Raw genomic sequence first — 24,497 nt, 5'->3', positions numbered from 1 at the left:
TATTCAGATAGTTATAAGCACCAAGAACCTACTCTTCCACCCGGAATTTTGAATATCTCCTGTTGTTTAATTCCTCCAGTTAGACAATGGGAAATATTCATATGTCTCTGTGAGTTATTTGGACATCATGCTCTATGAATGTGAGTCTTTTAACTGAAAGAATAAAAAAGAAAATGTTCAAACACATGAGGATTTGGAGAGATATTCTAGGATCTCATCTCAGCAATAATGCCTACAAACACTCAGCAATGGTTAGGCAGCTGATGTGCCTCAATTTCTGCTATTTATATTTACTATACTCATATCCTTTTTATCTTGTGTTTTCTATGCTTGTCTTTGTATCCTTTGGTTCTCTTTCATCATAGTTAGGCCTTGTTCCCATAATTCTCTGTGCCTGAACAATATCCCATTAGTTTTGCAAAGCTATGCGTAGCTACAGTGATGCATCCCCATGCAGTATTTGCAGGAAGTGTGCCTTAAACGGCAAACTCTTTGGGACAGGGACGATCTTTGCACTGTATGTGTGTGCAGAGGCTAGCACAACAGGCCCTGATTGGGTCTCCAGACAAAGCTACAATATTAATAACAGAAATGGACAAACACACACACTCTGATAGCAGTGAAAAAAAATCACAGGGAAGCTCCATTATTTTAATCTTTGTCCTGTTCGCCAATCTCTTTTTTAGCAACACCTACACAGAGAGACAGAGAGAGAGAGACAGAAGTAGGGAGAGTATACTGTAAAGTTTAAACTTGTTACATTTCAACTGTTAGTTTATAATTAATGTAGTGCAACTTTGAAGACTGTTGGTAGTACAGTATTTTATGATAAATACATTTTATGGGATATTTTTAAAGAGGGTTTTATAAAAAAGCTTCCCCAATAAATGATTTACCAGCTCCAATAAAAGATCAAGGAAATTGCTCAGATTGCATCTCAGAGCATCTAAAACTCTGAAGTTTATGGAGGTCCTAGCAGCCGCTAGACCTACAGCCCTATTAATTTTTTTGTAGTAGCTAATTATCTTGTGTTACATTTTTTAAAGGGTAGCAAACCCTAAGAAAGAAAATGGTCTGGAAGCAGACAAAGGAGAAAAATTCTCTTTGATAAAGAGTATGAGAAAAGAAGAGAGAATGAGAGAAATGAAAGAAGATGAGAATAAGACAGAAAGAGGCAGAAGCCTACTGAAAGGTCATCTGTGGTGGAAAGTGTATCATAGAAAATAGAACAAAATGGCATCTGATGTTTGTTCACTTAGTTAATGGAAACTGAATTCACTCTTAATTTGAGAAAGAGGATAAACTAAAAGGTCGTTGTTCGAGATGCTAAATCCAATATATGTCCATTTTATGACGAGATTTGTTTTCCTAGTCTTTTTATTTTCTACAGTGATGACATTTTACCAGCACTGAAGCAGAAAGTAAAGGAATTACACAAGCAAGGATCTCCCAATTTGACTTTGTTCCACCTCATGGAACTTCCAAGTAAAAATAACTAACTACTGGTGTTTCTTGCAAATAAGGTGACAGAGCCAGCTTAACCAAATGACATGTTGAAATAATGAAATATCAAGAGTGATTATCTTCATGTGTGGAAGAAAAGTGCAGAAACCATTAAGCACATTTTGAAATTGTTGTTTCTTAGCCTTTACAAAATCCTTCAATTGGCTGCTCTGAGGTACCCTTCTGTGCCTGCCCAGAACCCCAGTGAAGTAAGGTGTGACCACACACAGTTAGTTGTAGGATCTAGGAATATAAGTTAACTAAAAATTGCAGGGGAAGAGTCACAAGCTGCTCCTAGGTCCCAAATCAGTAAGGCAAATAAATGCATGCCTTACTTCAATCCAGTGGTTCTCAAACTTTTTGGCCCGAGGCCCACTCCGCTCAACAAAGACCTTTTTGTGGATCACCAGCCAATGTCCCATGATGACAAAATGTGTGCATGATTGGGGTGGGAAAGCAGGGTCTGGACATGAGGGAGATGGGGGGTATTTATCTAGCTCCATGCGCACTGCTGTTCCCAGGCACCACCTCCCACTGCTCCCATTGGTTGTGATTCTGGCCAAAGGGAGCAGCGGGAAAAGTCTTCAGGTGAACAGTTTCCTGTGCTGCCAATCCCCCACATTGGAATTGGAAGGGGAATGGCAGTGCGCAGAACCACTTCCTTCTCCCACAAGCCAGATCTGGCCTGCGAGTCTTGGTCCCTGCACCACAGCAGGAAGCTGGTGTTGGTGCTCCAACCTCATGGGGGATGTGGGAGAGCCACCAAGATGGAATGCCAGTGCAGGCTCCCTGCTACAGGTGGGAGGGGTGAGCACCAAGATTGCAGCTCACCTGCAAGACAGTCGCAGATCACTAGTGGTTCACGGGCCACACTTTGAAAACCACTGTTTTAAGCTAATGAATATTCCCATGGATTATTTAAGTATCTCACCAAATCAAAGCCATCTTCCAAATCCTCCCTGAGAAGTGAGCCCAGGTTACAGCAGGAATGACAATGACCACACATTTCCAAGACAACAGTTCACCTCAGGAGCATTGGAATTTGCTAGTTTTTTTAAATATAGATAAAGAGAAAATAGGTGCTTTCAATTTCAATATTTTATTCTTTCAATAGTCAACATTGCTAAGATATTGATTACCAGCACTGACTGGATTTATGTAATTTGTAAGACACACATACCAAAATCCTTTGAGTCTCTACTAATCAGAAATGGGAAAAATCATGTTTATGCCCAATTAGAAGTCAAAACTTCCAGGTAACATTGTGATACATACAACATTATCACACTATAACAACATTATCACATACAATTTTTTGTACACAAGATCCTGTGTATAGTGCTTCACTGCTCTGGGGATGATTGATTAATCCTTTAATTTGCTGCAGTCAATAAGGAAGGGACTACAAAAAAAGAAAGAATGGTTTCATGGTAAAGAAAGCTGAATGCCACTCTGAAGTATGAGATTCTGTCTTGCCACTATCAGTGTTCCTGTATGATTCTAGACAAGTCACGTAAACCAGACTTTCCACTCATTGTCTGTTCTTTATTTTCTGGGTGATGGACTTGAAATTCAGATTTGCAGATACACTTAGCTCTTCTTTGAACATATAAAGCATTGTACAGAGTTAGGATAGGAAGATGGAAGTTCCATTTCACAAAAGATTTTGAGATTTGAACATTTGCCTTTATTCTGATTAGGAACAAACCCTGAATTTTGCACTTCTCCACACGAGATTTTTTTTAAAAATCTGATTGATTGATTGAAATATTTTGTTTTGAGTTTACCTTTTTATATTAAGTTTTATAATATGCATTTATTTTATGTAGAATAAATTAAAGGTTAAAGTGAAAGAAATTTCCAAACAAAAAGCCTAAAACATTTTGTATTGAAAATGTCATAATGAGATGCTTTTATATTGTCTTTGAAATGAAATTTCAGCAATGTTTAAACAATTTTTCATAGCTTTTCAACTGCAGCAAAATGGCAAAATGACACTATCTGACGGAAAATGGGTTCTGTCAATGTTTTTTCCAATGAACCCTAATATTATAAAATGGTTAGCAGTCAAAAAAAATCAGATCCCAGCTTCTCAGATTGGACCCCCAAATTTAATATCTGATTCCCATCTGTAAAATAGAAATAATAACACCCCTCATTCCACAGAGGTGTTGCAAAAATAAATTAATTAATGTTGTGAAGCATTCAGATATTGTAGACATGAGTGTCTATAGAAAATCCCGCAAGGAAATTAATAATTCTGTCTACAGAACAGGATTTGAAGAGTGTTTAGTAAATAAGGCCTGGGGCTATGCACTGAGCAGAAAATAAAGTATTAAATGAGCACCGACCATCCTGTGCACTGAATGAGGCAGAAGTCCTATGTAAGACATATACATACAGACTGTATCATAATGCATACACCCAAGGGAGTTGAATTAAGTTTACATAGCAAATTTAATATGAGCATTTCCTAACTTTTAAAGGCTTGAATTTGCACACTTCATGTTCTGTTAGCATGTATCTATATCTATATATATCACTTACACATTACACCCAAAAATCTATGTATAATATTTCACATCAACCAACAAAAAATAAGATCTAGCTAAAAGGCTATTTGATGGTAAGATTACTTACCACACAGAGAATCTGTACTTCTCTAATTCATCCAAATAAGAAGTATTCTGTGAAGATGCTTCACCTTCTCCTGCGGCTACATTGGTTCCAGGTATTGATTTGCCTTGACAGTGTTGGTCATCTGGGTCATTTTGATTCAGCTTTAAAATAAAATATTAAAACAAAACATTAAACAGCTGCAACAAAAAATGACACTTAAGCCTTGTTTCAATTGCCTCTTTATTAGATATATTCAGAATAATTATGACAATATTAAAGTAATATCAAGAAAACTATAACACTGACAAGAGCGAATAAATTCTAAGTTAGAGCTGTCAGAGCCCACTTCAACTTCCATCAGTGGGCCAAAGTCCTCATTGTATTACACTATTGTTAACGTGGAGTGAAGCAAGGGCTCATGCAGGGGCAACATGCTTACCCTATTATCCAAGAAACTGGTACACACCCATTATTAAGCTCCATTTTCCTACAGATTCCTGACACCTGCATCTGTCCTCCAAATGCCGTGTTCTGCTGTCCTGTGTAGATGTGGGTTGGGCCAGGCTTACATTTCTATCCCATTCCCATCCCCTTTGGGAGTGCTAAGAGGGAGCCTTATATGCTGCCCGTGGTTTCTCACTCTATGTTTTTAGTTCTGAAGGGATGGAGACTGTGACAAAAAAAAAAAAACATTACACTGAGAAATTAGATTTTGACCTACTTAGCTTACTAAAATGATCAAGCGCCGACTTCATTATGGTGTATCAGTACCTTCAAGTGGAGATAAATTACCGGGTAGTAAAAAACTCTTAAATATACACAGAGGCTGCGTCTACATTGGCATGATTTACTGCAAATACTTTTAACGGAAAAGTTTTTCCGTTAAAAGTATTTGCGCAAGAGAGCGTCTATACTGGCATGTGCCTTTGTGCAACAGATTTGTTTTTGCGCAAAAGCATCCGTGCCAGTGTAGATGCTCTCTTGCACAAGAAAGTTCCAATGGCCATTTTAGCCATCAGGCTTTCTTGCGCAAGAAATTAACGTTGCTGTCTACACTGGCCCTCTTGCACAAGAATACTTGCGCAAGAGGACTTATCCCAGAGCGGGAGCATCAGAGTATTTGTGCAAGAAGCACTGATTTTGTACATTACAACGTCAGTGTTCTTGTGCAAATACTCGTGGCCAGTGTAGACAGGCAGCAAGATTTTGCACAAAAGCGTTTGCTTTTGAGCAAAATCTTGCCAATGTAGAGACAGCCAGAAAGTATAACAAGAACACATGGCTGGAAGTTAAAGTCAGACAAATTCACTTAGAAATAAGAAAAAATTTGTAACGGTTTGTTACCCATTAGAACCAACTAACAAGAAAAGTGGTAGATTCTCCATCTCTTAAGAACTTCAGATCAAGCTATCTTTCTGAAAGACATGTTTTTGTCAAACACAAGTTACTGGGCTCAGTAAAGGGATTACTGGATGAGATTCTATGGCCTGTACTATATAGGAAGCCAGACTAGATAATCAGGTTCCTTCTGACCATAAATATCTATGGGTATGTCTACACTGCCACCCTAGTTCGAACTAGGGTGGCTAATGTAGGCATTCGAAGTTGCAAATGAAGCCCGGGATTTAAATATCCCGGGCTTCATTTGCATCTTGCCGGGCGCCGCCATTTTTAAATCCCCGTTAGTGTGGACTCCGTGCCCGCGGCTACACGCGGCACGGAGTAGGTAGTTCGAATTAGGCTCTCTAATTCGAACTACCGGTACACCTCGTTCCATGAGGAGTAACAGTAGTTCGAATTAGAGAGCCTAATTTGAACTACCTACTCTGTGCCGCGTGTAGCTGCGGACACGGAGTCTGCACTAACGGGGATTTAAAAATGGCAGTGCCCAGCAAGATGCAAATGAAGCCCGGGATATTTAAATCCCGGGCTTCATTTGCAACTTCGAATGCCTACATTAGCCACCCTAGTTCAAACTAGGGTGGCAGTGTAGACATACCCTATGACTCTATGAACACAGTAACCATCATGATTGTTTAGGTGATGACATCCATCATGGTGTCCACACAATTTTGCTGACATATGTCTGCAGTATTGGGCCCAGGAAGACCTGGTATTTTGCAAAATATATTAATATGGAAAATTACTATTCTATTTACTTAATAAGTTATTATGGTCTCACAGGCAAATATGTATTCTAAAGATTCTAAAAAAGTGATTGCATAGACTGCACCTATCTTTTGCATTTTAGTTTAGAGCTCATTGACATAACAGACAAACTCAGATCCTTATCAGTGGAATGCTAAAAACTTTGATAAAGGTAAATATAATATTATAATATATTCAGTGGTCAGTTGAAATGCTTTCATAGAACACTTTTGCAAAGATGGTTCTATATGAAGTTGTATAATTAAGTTATAATAGAAGTGGATTTCACACTCAAGGGTGCACAGCCCCTTGATGTACTCACTGAATGGTACTGGTGTCTGACTACTCATATGCCCTTATCAGCTGTTCAGCCTCTGTCCCCCACCCTGGAAGAAATGTCTCTCCCTTGCTCTTGCATAGGTTCTGGAGCATAAAAGGCCATGACCCTGATGTTGAATTGAGCTCGCTGAGGTCAAGATGGGTGAGGAGATGCCAGAACCTCCCCTTTAAACGGCAGAATGCACACTCCACGACCATGCAGCACCTGCTTTTCCTGGAGTTGAAGTGCTCCTTGGAAGGGTCCAGACTGCCCGTGTAGTGCTTCATGAGCCAGGGGAACAACGGGTGGGCTGCATCGCCCAGGATGTAAATGAGCATGTCCACTTCCCCGACTCTGATGGTGCAATTGGAAAAAAAGTGCCAGTGTGCATTTTTCAGAAGAGGGAGGAGTTCTGGAAGATGCAGGTGTCATGCACCTTCCCCAACCAGCTGATGTTGATGCCCGTGAAGAGTCCCTAGTAGTCCACAAGGGCCTGCAGCACCATGGAGAAATACCCCTTCCTGTTTATGTAGTCTGAAGCATGCTGGTCAGGAGCCAGCATGGGAATGTGGGTACCATCTCTGGTCCCTCCTTCCCCCACAACTGGGGAAGCCCATGTCAGCAAAGCCATCCACGATGCTGTCCACATTCCCCAGAGTGATGACCCTCCATAGCAGCACCTGGTTGACGGCCTGGGCTACTTGCAGGAGCACAGCCCCGTCTGGATTTCTCCAAGCCAAACTGGTTCGTGATGGAGTGCTAACTATCTGATGTGGTGAGCTTCCACAGGGTGATGGCCATGCGCTTTTGCACGAGGATGGCGGGTCTCAGTCAGGTGTCCTGTTGCCTGAAGGCAGGGGAGAGCTACTTACAGAGCTCCAGAAAGGTGGCCTTCCACATGTGGAAGTTCTGGAACCACTGCTGGTTGTCCCGTTGCTGCAGGACAATGCAGTCCCACCTGTCCAAACTGGTCTCCCACTACCAGAAGTGGCACTCCATGGTGTCCACGGGTTGAAAGGCATTTGCAGCACCAGGAGCGCCAGGACGTGGGTGATGAGGGCCTGTGGCCTGGGCTGGTCATCACCCTGCTGGAGCAGCATGCGGGAAGTGTGGAAGTACTGTGCTATGAGGTGCAGCATGAGGCCCAGGAGTCTACTCCTGCTTTGAAACAGTACCAGCTTCTTTTTGTGACTGCTGTGGCATCCACAAGGGCAACCAGAGCACACCGTGTCTGTTTTGCGTCCCGCAAGGGGGGAGGCAGTGGAGGAGTGGTGTGTGATATGTGGTTGTAGAGAGGAGCCCCTGAAAGCACGTGTCACAACTTGCCTGACCAAGCAGCCACAGGAAGTGTCTGCCTTCTTGGTGCCCACCCTATAGTGCTTCCGGGGGCTCTAAGTCCAAGACAGGTTCCAATCAGTATGGACGCACTATTTCAAAATAATTCTAACTAATTTTGATGCTCCCCATAGAGGGGACATGCTATTTCGATTTTGTTATTTTGGGAGTTAATATTTTGATTTTACTTATTTCAAAATTATTTCCTAGTGTATGTTCCTTATGTGAGTTGCATTGACATAGTGTCTGTGTAGTTACTCCTTGGAAAACTTTCTTCTACTAATTTCTTCCTATTCTCCACAAAAAATGTTTTTAAACAAAACTATAACAAAAAACTATAGTTCAAGACATAGGCAAAGTTTGTCAAATATTTTTCTGAAAGATGAAAAGAAAATAGGAAAGACCTATTATTAAATAATGACCTGTATAAAATTGCTGCATTGCACCTTAAATTTGAATAAGCAGCATAGTTCTTTAGTATCAAGTTCTAAATAATTCTCTCATGCATGTAAAGCACATTCGTTCTGGAATTTATTCTAGGAGGCTTAGAAATAAGCTCTAGTAATGAAGTTCAAACCCTCACCTTGATTTCAATACCACCATTTTTTTTCTGGATCTGAACATTTTCACTGACTTCATTATGGAAAAGGGTTCATTTACAAATTTTAAAACCAGATTTTAAATGCCCCAATAATTCATGTCTGCACTCATACAGACCCCTTCTGTGTTCTGGTACCCTCACAGAGACCCTAAATCAACAAGGAACTTAAACACATTAATAAGCCCAGTCATCCTTTTGAAGTGAATGGAACTATTCAGTACGAAATTACCCAAGTGCGTAAGTACTTGCTGAAATAGGGACACAAGGCGGGGTTTAGAGTTGACCACTTATGGCTCCCTTTTCAAAGGGAGCGGGTTGTCATTGGATTGGAAGGAGTTCAAGTAGTTAAAATCTCCCTTCAGTCTATCACTCCAAGAGCTTTTCTTCTTTTCCCCTGGGAACTGGTCCTCCATTTCTAAAATGCTCTTGTTGTGGTTGTTACTCTGTTTGGTCCATGACCTTCCTTCCAGACCTCCATATAGGGAACAATTACCTGAAAACTCAGTGATTTGAAACAGAGGGAATTTTCAGTTCCTTCCTCAGTGTCTTCTTGTTATTGGGGGAGAGGGGGAGGGTAAAAGGAGGAAGAGGATGTGCATATGGATTTTTTTTAAATGCTCAAAATTATTATGCTTTTAGCAAATACGGTTTTAAAATTCTACTGCTCTTGAATCATTAATAATATTTTATCACTGTTTTTCAAACCATATAAAGCAGAAGAACAAATTATCCTGAATACTATTTATACATGATCAATTATTTTCCCTATGGGACAGTAAAAGCATTAAAAATATTCCACAGTAAATCTAGCCCAGAGTAATTTAGCAGGGACACAGTCTCTGAACTACAAATGTCAATGCTCAGGAATGACAGACATGTGGAAAGTCCCACTGATATAGCCTGCCCTGAGAATATACTTATGATACTCGAATGTGGCTTCATGAGAACATGTGCTCATGTGTTTAAATAGTGCCTATTCACAATTTGATCAGACCATTGGCCAAGTCATTAGAAAATGAGAATGTCAGCATGTGTGATACCACAGATGCTCTTTCTTTCAGAGAAATCCCCTCTTTTATACCAGTATGGTTGTTTACCCTTATTTCCTCCTTTTGACACTTACATGCAAAGAAAGAGGGACTTGAAGCTTAAGGAAACAAAATAAGACAAAAACGCCTGGTAAACACTTCATGAGGTGTCAAGATTAATGCACATGAAAGTAGAACTCACAGGTCCTCTCTCTGGAGACAAAAACACATGGAAGACATTAACACTAAGGGTACATCTAGATTTCATGCCTCTGCCGACAGAGGCATGTTAAATAGGCTACCCGACATAGTCAATGAAGCGGAGATTTAAATATCCCCGACTTCATTAAAATAAAAATGGCCGCTGCGCTATGCCGGCTCAGCTGATCGTCGGCACAGCACGTGAGTCAAGACGTGGATCGGTAGACAAGGGAAGCCTTTGTCAACCGCTCCTATAAACCTCATTTCACAAGACATAAGGGAGCGGTCGACAAAGACTTCCCTTGTCGACCGATCCGCGTCTTGACTCGCGCGCTGTGCTGACAATCAGCTGAGCTGGCACAGTGCGGTGGCCATTTTTATTTTAATGAAGTCGGGGATATTTAAATCTCCGCTTCATTGACTATGTCGGGTAGCCTATTTTACATGCCTCTGTCGGCAGAGGCATGTAGTCTAGACATACCCTGAGGGTATGTCTACACTTCATTCCTCTGTCTCGAGAGAAATGCAAATGAAGGCACTCGAAATTGCAAATTAAGTGGGGATTTAAATATCTTGTGCTTCATTTGCATAATCGTGTTATGGCACTATTTTGAAATAGCGCTATTTCGAAAGAAAAAATGGGGTTATTTTGAGATAAAGCCCTTCCCTCAAAATAACACTGTTTTTTCTCTCGAAATAGTGCCATAATGCAATTATGCAAATGAAGTGTGGGATATTTAAATCCCTCTTCATTTGCAATCTCGGGTGCCTGCATTTGCATTCAATGAAATGTTGACATATCCTAAGGGACTACCTCAGGATATGTCTATACTACAAAGTTAATACGAACTAATGGACGTTAGTTTGAATTAACTTTGATAGGCACTACACTAGCGCTCCGCTAGTTTGAACTTAATTCGAACTAACGGAGTGCTTAGTTCGAACTAGGTAAACCTCATTGTATGAGGACTAAGCCTAGTTCGAACTTACTAGTTCGAATTAAGGGCTGTGTAGCCCCTTAATTCGAACTAGTGGGAGGCTAGCCCTCCCCAGCTTTCCCTGGTGGCCACTCTGGCCAACACCAGGGAAACTCTATTGCCCCCCTCCCAGACCCCGACCCCTCAAAGGGGCACGGGCTGGCTACGGTGCCCACGCCAGGTGCAAGCCTGCCAGCACCCAGCCAGCAGACCCTGCACCTGGCACAGCTCGAGCCAGCCACCCGATGCCAACCAGCCCTCCCCCTCTTCCCAGGACCAGGCTAGCGGCTCCCGGGAGCTTGCCCAGGACCACAAGAGGCGGGCACCCGCCTGGTCCAGTGCAGACATCGTGGACCTCGTCCACGACCTCCGCACTAGGCACAGGAAACCGGCCGTATAGGGCAGGAGAGCTGCCAGCCTGGCCACCCAGGAACAGGTGTGCAAGAGAATCAAGGGGGTCCACTGAGACCCCCGACCCTGAGCCCTGAGCTTAGAATGGCCGTACTGGGTCAGTCCATCTAGCCCAGTAGCCTGTCTGCTGACAGCGGCCAACCCTAGGAACCCTGGAGGGGATGGACCAAAGACAGTGACCAAGCCATTTGTCTCGTGCCATCCCTCTCCAGCCTTCCACAAACTTTGGGCAGGGACACCATTCCTACCCCCTGGCTAATAGCACTCCATGGACCCAACCTCCATGAATTGATCTAACTTCTCTTTAAACTCTGTTCTAGTTCCAACCTTCACAGCCTCCTGCAGCAAGGAGTTCCACAGGTAAACTATTTGCTTTGTCAAGAAGAACAACTTTCTCTTACTAGTTTGAAGCCTGCTACCCATTCCTTTCCTTTGGTGTCCTCTAGTCCTTCTTTATGGGAACTCAGGAAGAACTTTTCTGAATGCACCCTCTCCACCCAACCCCTGCTTTTAGAGACCTCTATCCTGTCCCCGCACCATCTCCTCTTTTCTAAGCTGAACAGTCCCAGTCTCTGTAGCCTCTCTTCATCTGGGACCTGTTCCCAACCCCTGATCATGTTAGTTGCCCTCCCCTCTCCCAGCCTTTCTCTTCCCCTCTCCCACCTCCTTTTCCCAGTCTCCCCCAGTTTTGTTCAATAAAGACAGAGTCAATGTTGGAAGAAACGTTATCGTTATTTTGTACATCAATAAGAAGGGGGGCTAGGGAAGGGTAAGTGGAAGGAGGTGAGGGAGGAATGGGGTACGAGCCCCCGATGGGGAGGACTGGGCTGGCTCTGCGGGCTTCTGGGGGTGGAAGCTCTCCTGCAGCCCCCCAATTGCCCCCTCTCCCCAGATGGCAGCCTGCAGCAAGTGCAGCCGGGCTGATGGCCGAGTGCTGTGATGTGCCCAGTGTGGGTAGTCCAGGCAATCCAAGCCAGGACTGCTTTGCAAATGGGGCACCCCTGAGAACTGTCTGTCTGGGGTGGGGGTCGGGTCCCTTTAAGCACAGCCCTCGGCTAGCCTGAGACAGCAGCTCCACTCTCTAAGTCCTCATCTGATGCCCTGCCGGCACTGCTTCCGGCCATCCTTAACCCCGGGTCAGGGTCCACTCTGTGTGGATATGCTAGTTCGAATTAGCAAAATGCTAATTCAAACTAGTTTTTTAGTCTGGATGCGTTAGTTCGAATTAGCTTAGTTCAAATTAGCACTGTAGTGTAGACATATCCTCAGTGACAAAGAATTTAATTCAGAAGTGGCCAAGACATATGGCTCTAGAAGATGGCAAACACCTATAAGGTCAGGGGCAACTGATGCCTTCAAGGGGGAGTGGATGCAGGGAGGGTCACCCAGAGGGAGGGGCTATGTGGGGGCATTCTGTTTAGCAATTAAAATTTTGGCAGGGCATAGGAAATGACTGCACCTCCTGATTACTGCCACTAGTCATCTGTGTGTAAGGCAGAATCTTGATGAACAACAAAAAAAAAATGTATGGAAAGCTGAAATTTTAAAAAACCATTGACATATGTTGTTTTTGTCATCAATAATTACCAAAGTGCACAGGGACTAGTCATGGCATAGGCATATACAAACTGTACTAGACATTATACAAACATAGAGCAAGAAGATGGCTTTTTCTTGAACTTACTATTTAGGTACATGTTGGACCTCTCTGATCTAGGACCCTAAGAACCTGATTGATCCCAGATGAGGGAGTTTGCCAGACTGAGGAGATAATTTTTGGATCCCTGCCACCAGCTGCCCCTGGCCTTCCAGAAGGCTTCCCACCTCCTGCTGTCCCTGCTGCCCTGCTGACCCACTGGGCAACCATCACTGCCATGTCTTCACCAGGAAGCCTGGTGCTGGGGCTCCAAACAGCCGCATGTGCCGGGGTTTCCTGAGCAGCCATGTGCACTATTCTGGGGCTCCATGAGCAGCCCCATATGTCACCCACTACATCTCCTTGGACTGCCACATGTCTGCCATGCACCGGGGCTCCCAGCCCCACTGGGCAGCCTTGCTGCCACATGCTGGGTGGTCCCACCATCAGCTCCCTGCAGGCAGTCCACTGCTCTGCCGGCCTCACAAGACTCCTTATTGCTGGCTCTACACCGGGACTCTTTGGTCATGCAACATCCATTTTGCTGGACCCGAGAATGCTGGTTAAGAGAGTTTCAACCTGTACAAGAGAAGATGGATGCAAAATAAGAAGAATAATACAGTGAAACAGTACTGGTCAGCATGGAAGTCTGTGGCTTTTACACACCCAGCAGCCTAACTATGGTCAAGATTTTACAGTCATCATGGCCTTTCTTCTTAAGAAACTCCAGTGACCATATGGGGCATTGCCAAAGATGAAAGGCCTGGAAACAGACCCTTGGTTTTCTAGCCTTTGTCCACTATAGCGGTGGTGTGAATTTGTAAATGAGTATCCCCTAGCATATGTCAGGTTTTTTTAATTGCATGTTTTCTTGGATATCAATATTTAAGACCTTCCCTAATGGAATGTATGCATTTCAGTGCCCTTAAATTTCAGTCTGAGCTACCAACTTTGCAGCACTGCCTAGCTTATCATTTGGGAAATACATCAAATATCTATTTTACATATATGTAATATACATTTTTGAATAGCAAACACTATTTTGGCAAGAAATATTAAGAAGACAGGACAGAAATGTATCATTCAAAGTCATTAAGAGAATTGCTCAGAAACTAATAGGATGAAATTCAATAAAGAGAAGTACAAAGGAACTGTACTGATGCAGAAAAAAATGTAATGCACAAATACAAAGCAGGGAATACCATTCTGAGCCTGCAGAGTGACTGGGGCCAACTCCAGTGCTCCACTTCCTGCAGCTGTGGTAAGGTGGAGCTACGTGGGTGGAAGAGGGTGGCAGAGCGGAGCAAGATGATGGGTCACTATGTTTCCTGTGGCTTCCACCACTGCAGTGAGTGCAAGGATCTCAACCTCTGCTACCGCCTGGCACCACCACTCCTTTCTCTTGTGCCCAGGAAAACCTACCTAGAAGACCAAAACATCTCTTATCTTTACCAGCAAATGATAGATGGTGTTTAGTCCTGTCGTGAGGGTAGGGGACTGGACTTGATGACCTCCTGAGGTTCCTTCCAGTTCTCATATTCTATGTTTTCTGAGAAACATTATTTAATAATCAGGGGAATGGTATTTTCACTTTAAGAATATTGTCCTTACCTTGTAAGATATATCTTGGTCTTCTTTCACTGGAACCAAATCATATTTATCTGAATCACCTGAGCTGACTTGACAAGGATAATTTCCTGAAAGCAAAAATATACATATATAATTTTATATAAGAAAAAACCTAAAATGGGAGGGAACTGGTTAGCATGCTATCCAAGAGCCTACGACACCCATGTTCCAAGCTTTATCATAAACTTCCTGTGTAACCATGGACAAGTCACTTGACCCGTCTGTGCCTGTGTTTCACATGTGTATATCAGGGATAATAGAGCTCCCCTTCTCCGGGGGAATTGCGAGGATAAATGCATTGAACAGCGTTATGTTAGATACTATAGTAACAGGGGCCATATAAGTACTTTGGCCATACACAAATAAAGGACACAAAAACAATAATAGTGCAGGAAACTTTAAATCAACCCAGATTTATTTCTTCAGCGTGGAGAATGTTGGTTACTTTGTTGTGTAAATCATGGGCTCAATTCTGCTACATGCTGAGTGCCACTGAAAGTAGATCCATAGCACCAACATTAAACAGTAGTTGCTCAGCATCTCCACAGAAGGGCTTCAATGTAACATGGCGACAAAATGGCCAACAACATGAAAAAAAATCTCTAACCACATTAAACTGAGTACTGGTCAGAAGGGAAGATTTTAAGGGTAATACTGGAAAGACATAACACAGCCACACAAATGGTATGCTTAGTTATTATTTTTATTTTTTTCACTTACTCCTAATGTCAATCAGTAGTGGTTCGTTAAATGTGCTTGTGTGATCTGTGTATACATATGTTGCACTTACATAGTAATTTATTAGCACAAGCATGCGTACCTGTTTTTGTGTGTTTATAGAGCTGTATATAAATATATACATGCACACAGAGCCCGTAATATAAATGATCAGATCGACAGCTGGTATAAATTATCATAGTTCCACTGAAGTCACCTATGATAATTTACCTGTGCAAAAGCATGTTTGTGAGTGTGTACTTAAATACACACACATATATGCCATGTCACTGTATAGATTTATATTATGAGTACTCTGCATATTTCACACACACATATAAGTATAAGCTAAAAGTGTATATCAGATGGTGGTAATATATATTTCCAGTATATACACTTGGGATGATAGGTTATTGTTTTTTCCTTTGTTGTGCTAATATTTTAATTTGCTATATTTAAATAGTTTACCAAATGAACCTTGCAGAAATAATTAACAATTTATCCATGTTTTTGGAAAATTATGAAGAAAAAAGGCAGTAATTACTTTTGCATGAAAATAGCAAAATAAAGAATATAACAAAATAAAGAAAATTTCAACTTAAGAGTTGGAATTAACTCAAAATTGTTGTTAAGTCATGTCTCATGCCTGTTGTATTTTATTTGTGAGGCTTTGAAATGCCATTCTTCTCTTTATTTTCTGTATCAGTAAGCTCATTATTTTAACCCAAGATAGATTTCTCTAAACAATTTTTGCTAAGTAAAAACACAATGTAATTCTTCAGTGGCTGAAACAGTGAGAAGCAGCTCAAATTAAAGATCAAGAAAATGCAAAGAAAAAAATCTGTATAAAAATAAATAAATAAAAGGAAAGACGCAAAATGCTTGCAATTAGACAGGATGAAAAATCTAAAAAGAAATTAAATTTAGTTGTAATACATTTCCCATTCTCTTCTTCATGAAAATTACAACTGAAGTGTTTTTTTCCCTGTAATTTAAATGTTAAGCTGCCAGATGTGTGTCTCATGCTTGAAGAGTTGAAGCTTTGCATTATTTAGCATATTAAGATTCACAGAATTTAAAAAAGGGCTCCTTTATTGCCTGGAGGTTCTAATTAAGTAAACCTTAGCCTGGTACATTTAAAACTTGCAATACAAGAGATTTTGCTTCCTTTTTTTTTTCTGCAGCCAAGTCATATCAACATAATAAATATGAAAAATACTTAAGATGATATAATTTTTTTTGGTTTGAGGAATTAAATCTATCTATTATTTTAAGAAGTTTTTAATAGAGGCCAGCAATCAGAAAGACATCTAAGGACTCTAGTCTACTTTTTAATAATAGGAGTTGTTCTTAGTTACTAGGGGAAATGTGTCTTATAAAAACTGAAGTATGTTAAAAAAATTTCTTCCATATACAAAACAAAGTAGCTCCAAGAAAGAAACAACAAGAACTACACAGCTCTTCTTTATTAAACCGCATTTTACTTTTTTATAACACTTTATAATTGACCACAAAAACACTAATAAAGCACTAATTAATCACCATATCAGCAATTTGATGGGTGAAATAGTTGTAATGGTTATATTGCAAACCATACCACAGAAATTCTTTTGACACACAGCCTCCATAAATCATACTGTTATTTTTGCTATTTTAGAAAATGTCAAAGGTGTCAGCTTTGTCCAGATATACCACTTAGCAGTGATTCTTTCAGTAAATTGACTCAAAATACATTCTGCTCCTAAGAGGGGCACACAATACAGTCCCCAATATAGATGAGCAGTTTGAAGAACAGAACATAGCACAAAAGAGAATTAGCAATGGCAAATATTACCATTATGTTAAAGTTCAACTGCAAACATGAAATTTCCATGTTAATGTGTTTCTTGTTGAAAATAGTCGTACCAAGATGGAGAAGTACAATTTTGCTAGGGTTTGATTAAGAGAGTAAAAGCATATTTCAGCCACACTACTATAAATGGATAACCAAGTGCTCTTGCTAAGAATTCTAGGGCTGCGTCTAGATGGCGGCACTATTTGGGGATACCAGAAGTATCCTGAAATAGCTATTCTGCATCTTTTGAGCGTGCCCATTATTTCGAAACAGGGCGCCCATTATTTCGAAATCTATTCTGGCATCCATATAACCCTCATTCCATTAGGCTAAGGGTCATTATGGAATAGTGCTTTATTTTGAAATGTATACGCTATTTTGAAATTACCTTGAAATAAGCTATGCAATTTGCATAGTGCAAACTGCGTAGCTTATTTTGTGGTAAGGGTGTACTGTAGATGCACCCTAGCAGATTCCAGAATAAGAATAATAGTGTATATTACAATAAATGAAAAAAATGAACTGATGGCAATTTTTCGCTGCAAGTATAGACTGGACATATTAACAGTATCATCTAGGCTCAGATAAATGGTCAGATGAAGTACCAGAGAGGCAGTTTAAATTCCACACGTCTCACACCTAATTTGGGACACAAAGTGTACCTCACCAATATCAAGTTCCTCAGAGTGCATGGGCACCCACATTTTTACAACTGGAGTACAAAGGGAAAAGAGGGTCAAAGGTAAAATAATTTTGCTGCTTAGTCATGCTTAGATCAGCTGTATCCCATGCCTTCAGGAGGAAATGCCTATGGATAAGCCTTGATAATAAAGGAAGTATTTTGATTCCTTATTCCCTGTTGGAAGCAATATATCCTTCTCTCCCATCTGCACACAATGTGCTGTGCTTGCTAGATGTTACCCTCTGGGGCTACATCTACACAGCAGTGTTATTTTGAAAAAACGGACATTCCAAAATAACAAAGAGCACATCTACACAAGTCTTTATTTCAAAATAATGTCGAGCTGGAAGATTTCTTACTCTGACTACTGTAACTCTCATTTTACGAGGAGTAAGGGAAGACTAAGAAAGAGTGTTCTTCCTTTGGCTTCCTTCACTGTATACAGACATTTTGTTGAGATTCTGAGCATTTTTAAACATTTTTTAATTTTTAAAAATAAAAATAGAGGATGATTTGAACCCGTTATTTTGAAACAAAAAATCAAAATGTTCTGTTTCGGAATGCAAAAAAATTTTCTGATTTCTGTAAATTTCTTTTTAATCAAACAATTCAACAAAATCAACATGAATTTGAAAAGGGGTTTGCTATCATTGAATTTGCATATTTCACTTTAAAAAAAGTTCTATGCAAAAAGTTTTGCCCAGCTCTACATATGACCTAATTCTAATTTTGCTTATACTCGTTTTACACCAGTTTTATGTCCTGACTTTTTAATAGCATTACTCCTGATTTAACTGGTATGAGTCAGAAAAGGATCGGTCCCAGCATCTTCTGGTTTCCACAACTGTTCTTTCAATTCTGGAGATATGCATTTGAGAAACATGACACCCAGGAGTCGGACAAAAGACATGAAAATGGATATCTAGGATAAGTCACTATGGGTGCGTCTACACAGCACCCTAAATTCGAAATAAGATATGCAATTTGTGCAATGCAAATCGTGTATCTTATTTTGATTGAATTTTGAAATAGGCTATGAGGGGTACTGGGATGCCAAAATAGCATGCCCATTATTTAAAAAATATTTGGTGGCTTATGAAGATGTGCAGTGTAGATGTACCCTACATGAAAAATAGAACAGAACATTCAATATAGACTAAACACGGCTTCTACAATCCAATGAGAGAAATGAATGGGATTGTAAGCATATAAAAACAGAGGAATTTCACTTATTATTGTAAATTGTTAGTGTGAGCAAAATTTGCTCCCGTTTATATGAATTAATCCAATCTCAAACACACAAGGGCTGTGTCTACACTGGCACCCTTTTCCGGAAAAGGGATGCTAATGAGACACTTCAGAATTGCAAATGCCGCGGGGGATTTAAATATCCCCCGCGGCATTTGCATGAACATGGCTACCGCTTTTTTCCAGCTCAGGGTTTTGCCAGAGAAAAGCGCCAGTCTAGACGGGATCTTGCGGAAAATAAGCCCTTTTCCGGAAGATCCCTTATTCCTACTTGAAAGGGATAATGTTAGTAGGAATAAGGGATCTTCATGAAAAGGGCTTATTTTCCGCAAGATCCCGTCTAGACTGGCGCTTTTCTCCGGCAAAACCCCGAGCCGGAAAAAAGCGGCAGCCATGTTCATGCAAATGCTGCGGGGGATATTTAAATCCCCCGCGGCATTTGCAATTCCGAAGTGTCTCATTAGCATCCCTTTTACAGAAAAGGGTGCCAGTGTAGACACAGCCAAGGAGTACAGTGGAAGAGAAAAAGAAGGAAAAGGCTTGGTTTAGTCTTTTGAAACACTAGCTACAAAGAAAGAAGGGAAAATATTCTTCAACTCAAAAGTGTCACTTTGTTCCCTTTTAAAATGATACCTGCAAGGAAATATTAGTGGAAGTAGCTTGTTGGTTTTGTCGTTGCTTCCAGGTAATTACTTTGACACCAGAATGTAACAGTAAAACAGAAGCAAGTAGCACGTAAAAAGCCAAAATATCGCAGCAGCAGTATAGTGAAGAATTCTATGATGAAGGCTCACTTTTCACCGCTGCTTCAGAAGTCCACTGTGAAGATGTCATCTCTCCAACAGAAACTGTTGCCGCTCTTGCAAATATCAATTTTTAAACCAACCAAGCAACAGATTTTTGACTGAAATAACAAAGAGGTTGTGGGACCAGACTGGTCTGTTGGTTTTGGAGATGTGAGGGCAGAGAAGGAGTGTGGCCTTCCTAAAGTGACTTTTTCTAATACCTTCTCCTGAACACACAGATGAGATTTAATTAGTGCAATAATTTGCAGATTGGCTTTTGCATCCCATCTTTGCTTGACTCTTATGTGGTGGCCCTTTCTGACACCAAACATCATTCGGATGTCACTTAAAGGTATTATCCACTGTCCACTGCAGTTAATGGGAATATTCCTATTGAAACCACTGCACTCTCAGTCAAGCCTTACATATAGTTGGATAATGTTCCGAGGGTTTCATAGGATGTAAATTAAGTTGAAGCAGGTATGTTTGATTAATATGAGTTAAAAACCAGTATCTACAAGCTGTAGAGAAGTCAGAACCAGAGAAGCTAAATATAGGAATTATAGGAGCCATGTCACAGGAAGATCAGAGAGAGGCAGAAGAGTTGGTCTATGTTAGAGCTCAACAATGAAAAAAAAGAAATAGGCTATGTATTAAAGGTCAACTTACATAACTATGTTGTCTGCTACTGAGGATTTTGACTGTACCATACAGGTAACTGGTGGCTTTGAAAAAGAAAATAGGGTGTAGTCGTCATGGCAATTGGGGAATTCTTTGCTCTCTGAGGAGGTGATGAAAACAGGCACCTTTAGAGCTCCAAATTAAGCATCAGTTACAGGATAATTTCTGGTTCCTACATAATTCGGTGGAAATCATTAGTGGTTTTAAATGAAGTTTATTTTCTCATTCAGTCCTGAATACAGATAATTTGGTTAGCCCATTCTCACAAAGCTCCATCATAAAAAATCTGTGTGATGGTGACATGCCTTGTGAAACTGATATAAGCTTTGCATTAAATTACCCCATAATAGATTTAACGAATTACAGCAATTAAGATAATCAGAGAAAGCTTCTGTTATCTTGTGAATAAAGATAAGCCATATCATATTCAAATCTAGGCATGTTTTTGGAAAATCTGCTAGATCAAGTATAGACTCTCTGGTTTACAAGATCTTTTTAAACCCGTTCAGTCTTGCTATGTTATTTTCTGTCATTGAAGGAAATACTGAGCCAGTTACTCAGCTGATATAAATCAAAGTAGCTCCACTGAAGACAATAAAGCTATGCTGATTTACATTAGTCAAAGGTTGGTATGAGCCAAAATGACTGAAATAAAATTTCCTTTGGGCCTGCCCTTCTCCAGATAAAGCAGCTGGAGCTTAGTGCCTTTTAAAATCAGGATGCCTAACTAGCTTTTATATATGGATTAAGGTGCCTACAATTTCAATGGCAATCTTTCACTAAAAGAATTCCAATTTTTCATTAAAAATGAATTGTCTGCTGGCTCTGTGTTCTATTTTTAACTTTCCTGCAGGGTTATCATTAAATACTCAGTGTATCAACCATTAGCCCATTCCTAAAATGTACTATCTTAGGTCAAGCTGTATATCTACCTATCTATAGAACCCCTATCCTCCCATCATTTCACACAGCTGAACATCTATTTTCAGTACACTGGATAACATCTGTGATAATGGTATTCCAGATATTACAGTGTTGTAACAATTGAAAGATGCTGAATTTTTAATATATGTGTACAAGCCATGTACAAAAATGAGAGTGACACTGCCATAAAGACCTAGTATGAAATTCTAGCCCCACTGAAATCAATACAGAACTGCCACTGACTTCTGTGGAGTCACAGTTTACCTAGACTTTATCAACTCTCCCCTTTGACTTCTCCTCAAAACCAGCTAGAATTTGTGCTTGGAGATCATCTCCTAAGTTCAGAAGGCCAGTCATTCTGCAGTTTTGTTATTGTAAATGGACTTACACAAAGCTCATCTATGAGCTAAAGGTGAAGCATTCAATAGTTACTTCTCTCCTGTTCTGCCAGGTATCTGTCTTCACAGCACAGAGACATAGAGATAAGCCAACATGTTTCCCCTCAGTCTTGAAAAGCATTAAAGCACTGACACCTGGCCAGTGGTTTTATGCTGCAACATCCTGGACAAAACCACCACAGATGTCAAATGTTCCGGACTCTGGGTAAGGATCCTGATTGAATTCAATGAAATCAATAGCACCACCTCTCATGTTTTCGGACAGGTCCATGGAAGTGTTTTTTTGCCAACCATTAGTGCTTCATTTGTGCCAGAGTTTGCCAGGGCTGAGCCCCGGCACCTCTAGGCTTAGAGGAGCATGGCCCCCGCACCTCAGGGCTTGCCACATCCATTTTGAAAGTAAAATAATTGGTTGAGCCTGTGCACCAACTTCTCTACAAATTAAGCATTACCAGTCATCCCTACAAATCCTGGTTCCTGTGCACAGTTATCTTAATACTATCCATGGGGCCAGCCTGAAGATTTGGAGGAAGATGTGTGAATTAAATTCTTTTGGTTGCTCCCCCCTCCCCCAAATGACTGCCATAGTCACACAAAAAGAGCATATATGTGTAAGTTCTTCTTTCCAAAGTCCAGCTTTCTGCTGTGGAAGTGGTTCTCAGTTGCTTGTTCCTTTCAACTCTAGTGATTTGTTTATATCTGATTACATTTTTAAGGCCATGATTGCAAGGAAAAGATCTAGAATTATACTTTTTTGAAAATAAAAGTGGAGGCTCTATTTCATTTCTATTAGCAGAAATGACAGGCAGAGTACAGGGTGCAACTGCAGATGAAGGGCAGGAACCAAAGGCCAGCTCTACTACATATTCCATCTACTAATGTTGACACTTCTGCTATGGTCATAATAGTAGAATCAGAGTTCAGCATTGGGCCCTTGGAGTTTACATCCCACCTTCCCACGAATGATTTTTTACTTGAAATAAAATGTGATAATGTGGCACAAAACTTCCTTGCCTTCATGGGTAGTCCTCCATCTCAATGAAAAACACTGCCCACTATGGACAGTGCACACACATTTATGTTTATTCTGCTCAGTGAACAAGGGAGCATTAACAGGACTACTGGTGCAGAAGAGAAAAAAGAACATTGTGATCCATGAATATAAATGACCAAATAAAATGAAAGGATGTAAAAATGTCACAGAAACACTCAACATAATCAGATGTTGTCAGTGAACTCCACACACACCTTGTAATTACTAACACATTTGGCCTACTGATATATTTTAAACAGAGCAGCAAACCACATTTGTACTTTTTTGTTGAGCCTTCTTTTGATCTTTCACTTTTAATTTAAACTCTTCCCTTGCCTCCTATGACTGGTGAAATAATTGAGAGGTGATATCATTGAGAGTTTTGAGGGATTTTTTAAACAAAAGTAAGCAGATCTGTTTCCAAACTTTTAGTAAATTAAATAATGGAACAGAAAAGTCTAACCTGATGGAAACATTTTAAGCTCTTCTCTGCTCCCAGTTTCTTTTGACACACACTTTTCCCTTCCTTTCACAGCATTAAACTGCTTTTCCACTTCCTTTACAACAGTGGGAATACTTCCCTTATGGGTGTCAGGATCTCTCCAAGAGGTCAAAGGTTGCCCTGCAGAGGAAATGACAAGCTGTGAAATGTAAAAGAACAATTCCTTCCACATGTTTCTTTGCCCAGGGAGCAGTAAGGGGTTGTCAGCTAGCATCACTTTGGGATGAGCCAGGTCTTTGCATAACAGTCCTGTCAAAAGTAATTTACAATTAAAGACCTGCGCAACTCTTTAAAACTTTACAATCGCAGGGAGTTTCAACAATTATTTACTAATGCTAAGTGGTGCAAACTTATGTGATCTTCGACAGCCAAGGAAGGAGGCAGAGGAAAGAAAGACTGAAAAGCTCTCTATGTTATAAAATTAAATGACAAATGGCATACATGAAAATGGAACCTCAGCTGAACATATTTTCCCATTGTAAACCACAGTGTGGGAAATTCAAAACCATCTCAGCTGTTTCAACTTTTATCCAGTTGATAGATGTGGCGCACAAACTGCCAAGCCTGATAGTGGGCTTTTCAAATGAGTTAGAAAAATGAGCTAGCAATGTCTTCATTGCACAGTGATGAAAACAGGTGGCTTTAAAACAGTTTCAAAAGGATTTTGTGGGATTTTTTTTTCAATCTGGCATTTTAAGAAAAGAAGTGTACTTTTGGTAAAGAAAAAAAATATATAGATAGCTAGTAGAGCTTCATTGAACTTCCATGGATGTGGGGAGTTGGGTTGTCCAATGACTACAAAGATCAGTGGAAGTCTTTCCATAATACGGACACAACTGGGTTTGGATCAGATTTATCATGACATTTTGTTATGAACCAAAAATGCAACTCAAGTTCACCACAATGTTCATAAATCTTAATGTCATTTTTACCAGACCTGAACTGGCTTTCCAAAGTGTGGCCTGGCTTATGGTTCTGGTTAGAAAACACAAGATAGTATTTTCAGGGGAGTTTGAGTTCTGGGTTTCAACCCCATTCTAAACTCAAAGAAATACCCCTGTCTGAGACACCATGAGCTCTATAAGGGTGTGAACACTACAAATAATTCCCCCAAATGTAGTGATCTGAAACTGCTGAGTGTTGCACCACTATGAATGAATCCCTTTGAACTGGCTAACATATTCACATTCCAAACATGGGCTAGATGAGGCTCAAGCCTGCATTTATACTGTTGGAACTTGGAAAATGATGTGTTCCTTATGGATTATAAATCAGATATTACAGGG

General features: G+C 40.5%; 1 protein-coding gene across 1 annotated transcript in view; it reads right to left on the bottom strand.

Annotated features, from left to right (window-relative positions):
• LOC102458814 (uncharacterized) overlaps positions 1–24,497 on the bottom strand; it is a 492,720-nt gene that overhangs the window by 121,910 nt on the left and 346,313 nt on the right. The window contains exons 16-18 of the mRNA XM_075919824.1: positions 23,173–23,331; positions 14,390–14,475; positions 4,144–4,283 (exon numbers count right to left, since the gene is read on the bottom strand). Coding sequence (XP_075775939.1) covers positions 4,144–4,283; positions 14,390–14,475; positions 23,173–23,331 — 385 coding nt within the window. The remainder of the gene's footprint in view (positions 1–4,143; positions 4,284–14,389; positions 14,476–23,172; positions 23,332–24,497) is intronic.

This window comes from Pelodiscus sinensis, chromosome 2 (genome assembly GCF_049634645.1).
Source record: "Pelodiscus sinensis isolate JC-2024 chromosome 2, ASM4963464v1, whole genome shotgun sequence".
Taxonomy (NCBI): Eukaryota; Metazoa; Chordata; order Testudines; family Trionychidae; genus Pelodiscus; species Pelodiscus sinensis.
This window is presented reverse-complemented; position numbering and strand designations above follow the sequence as displayed.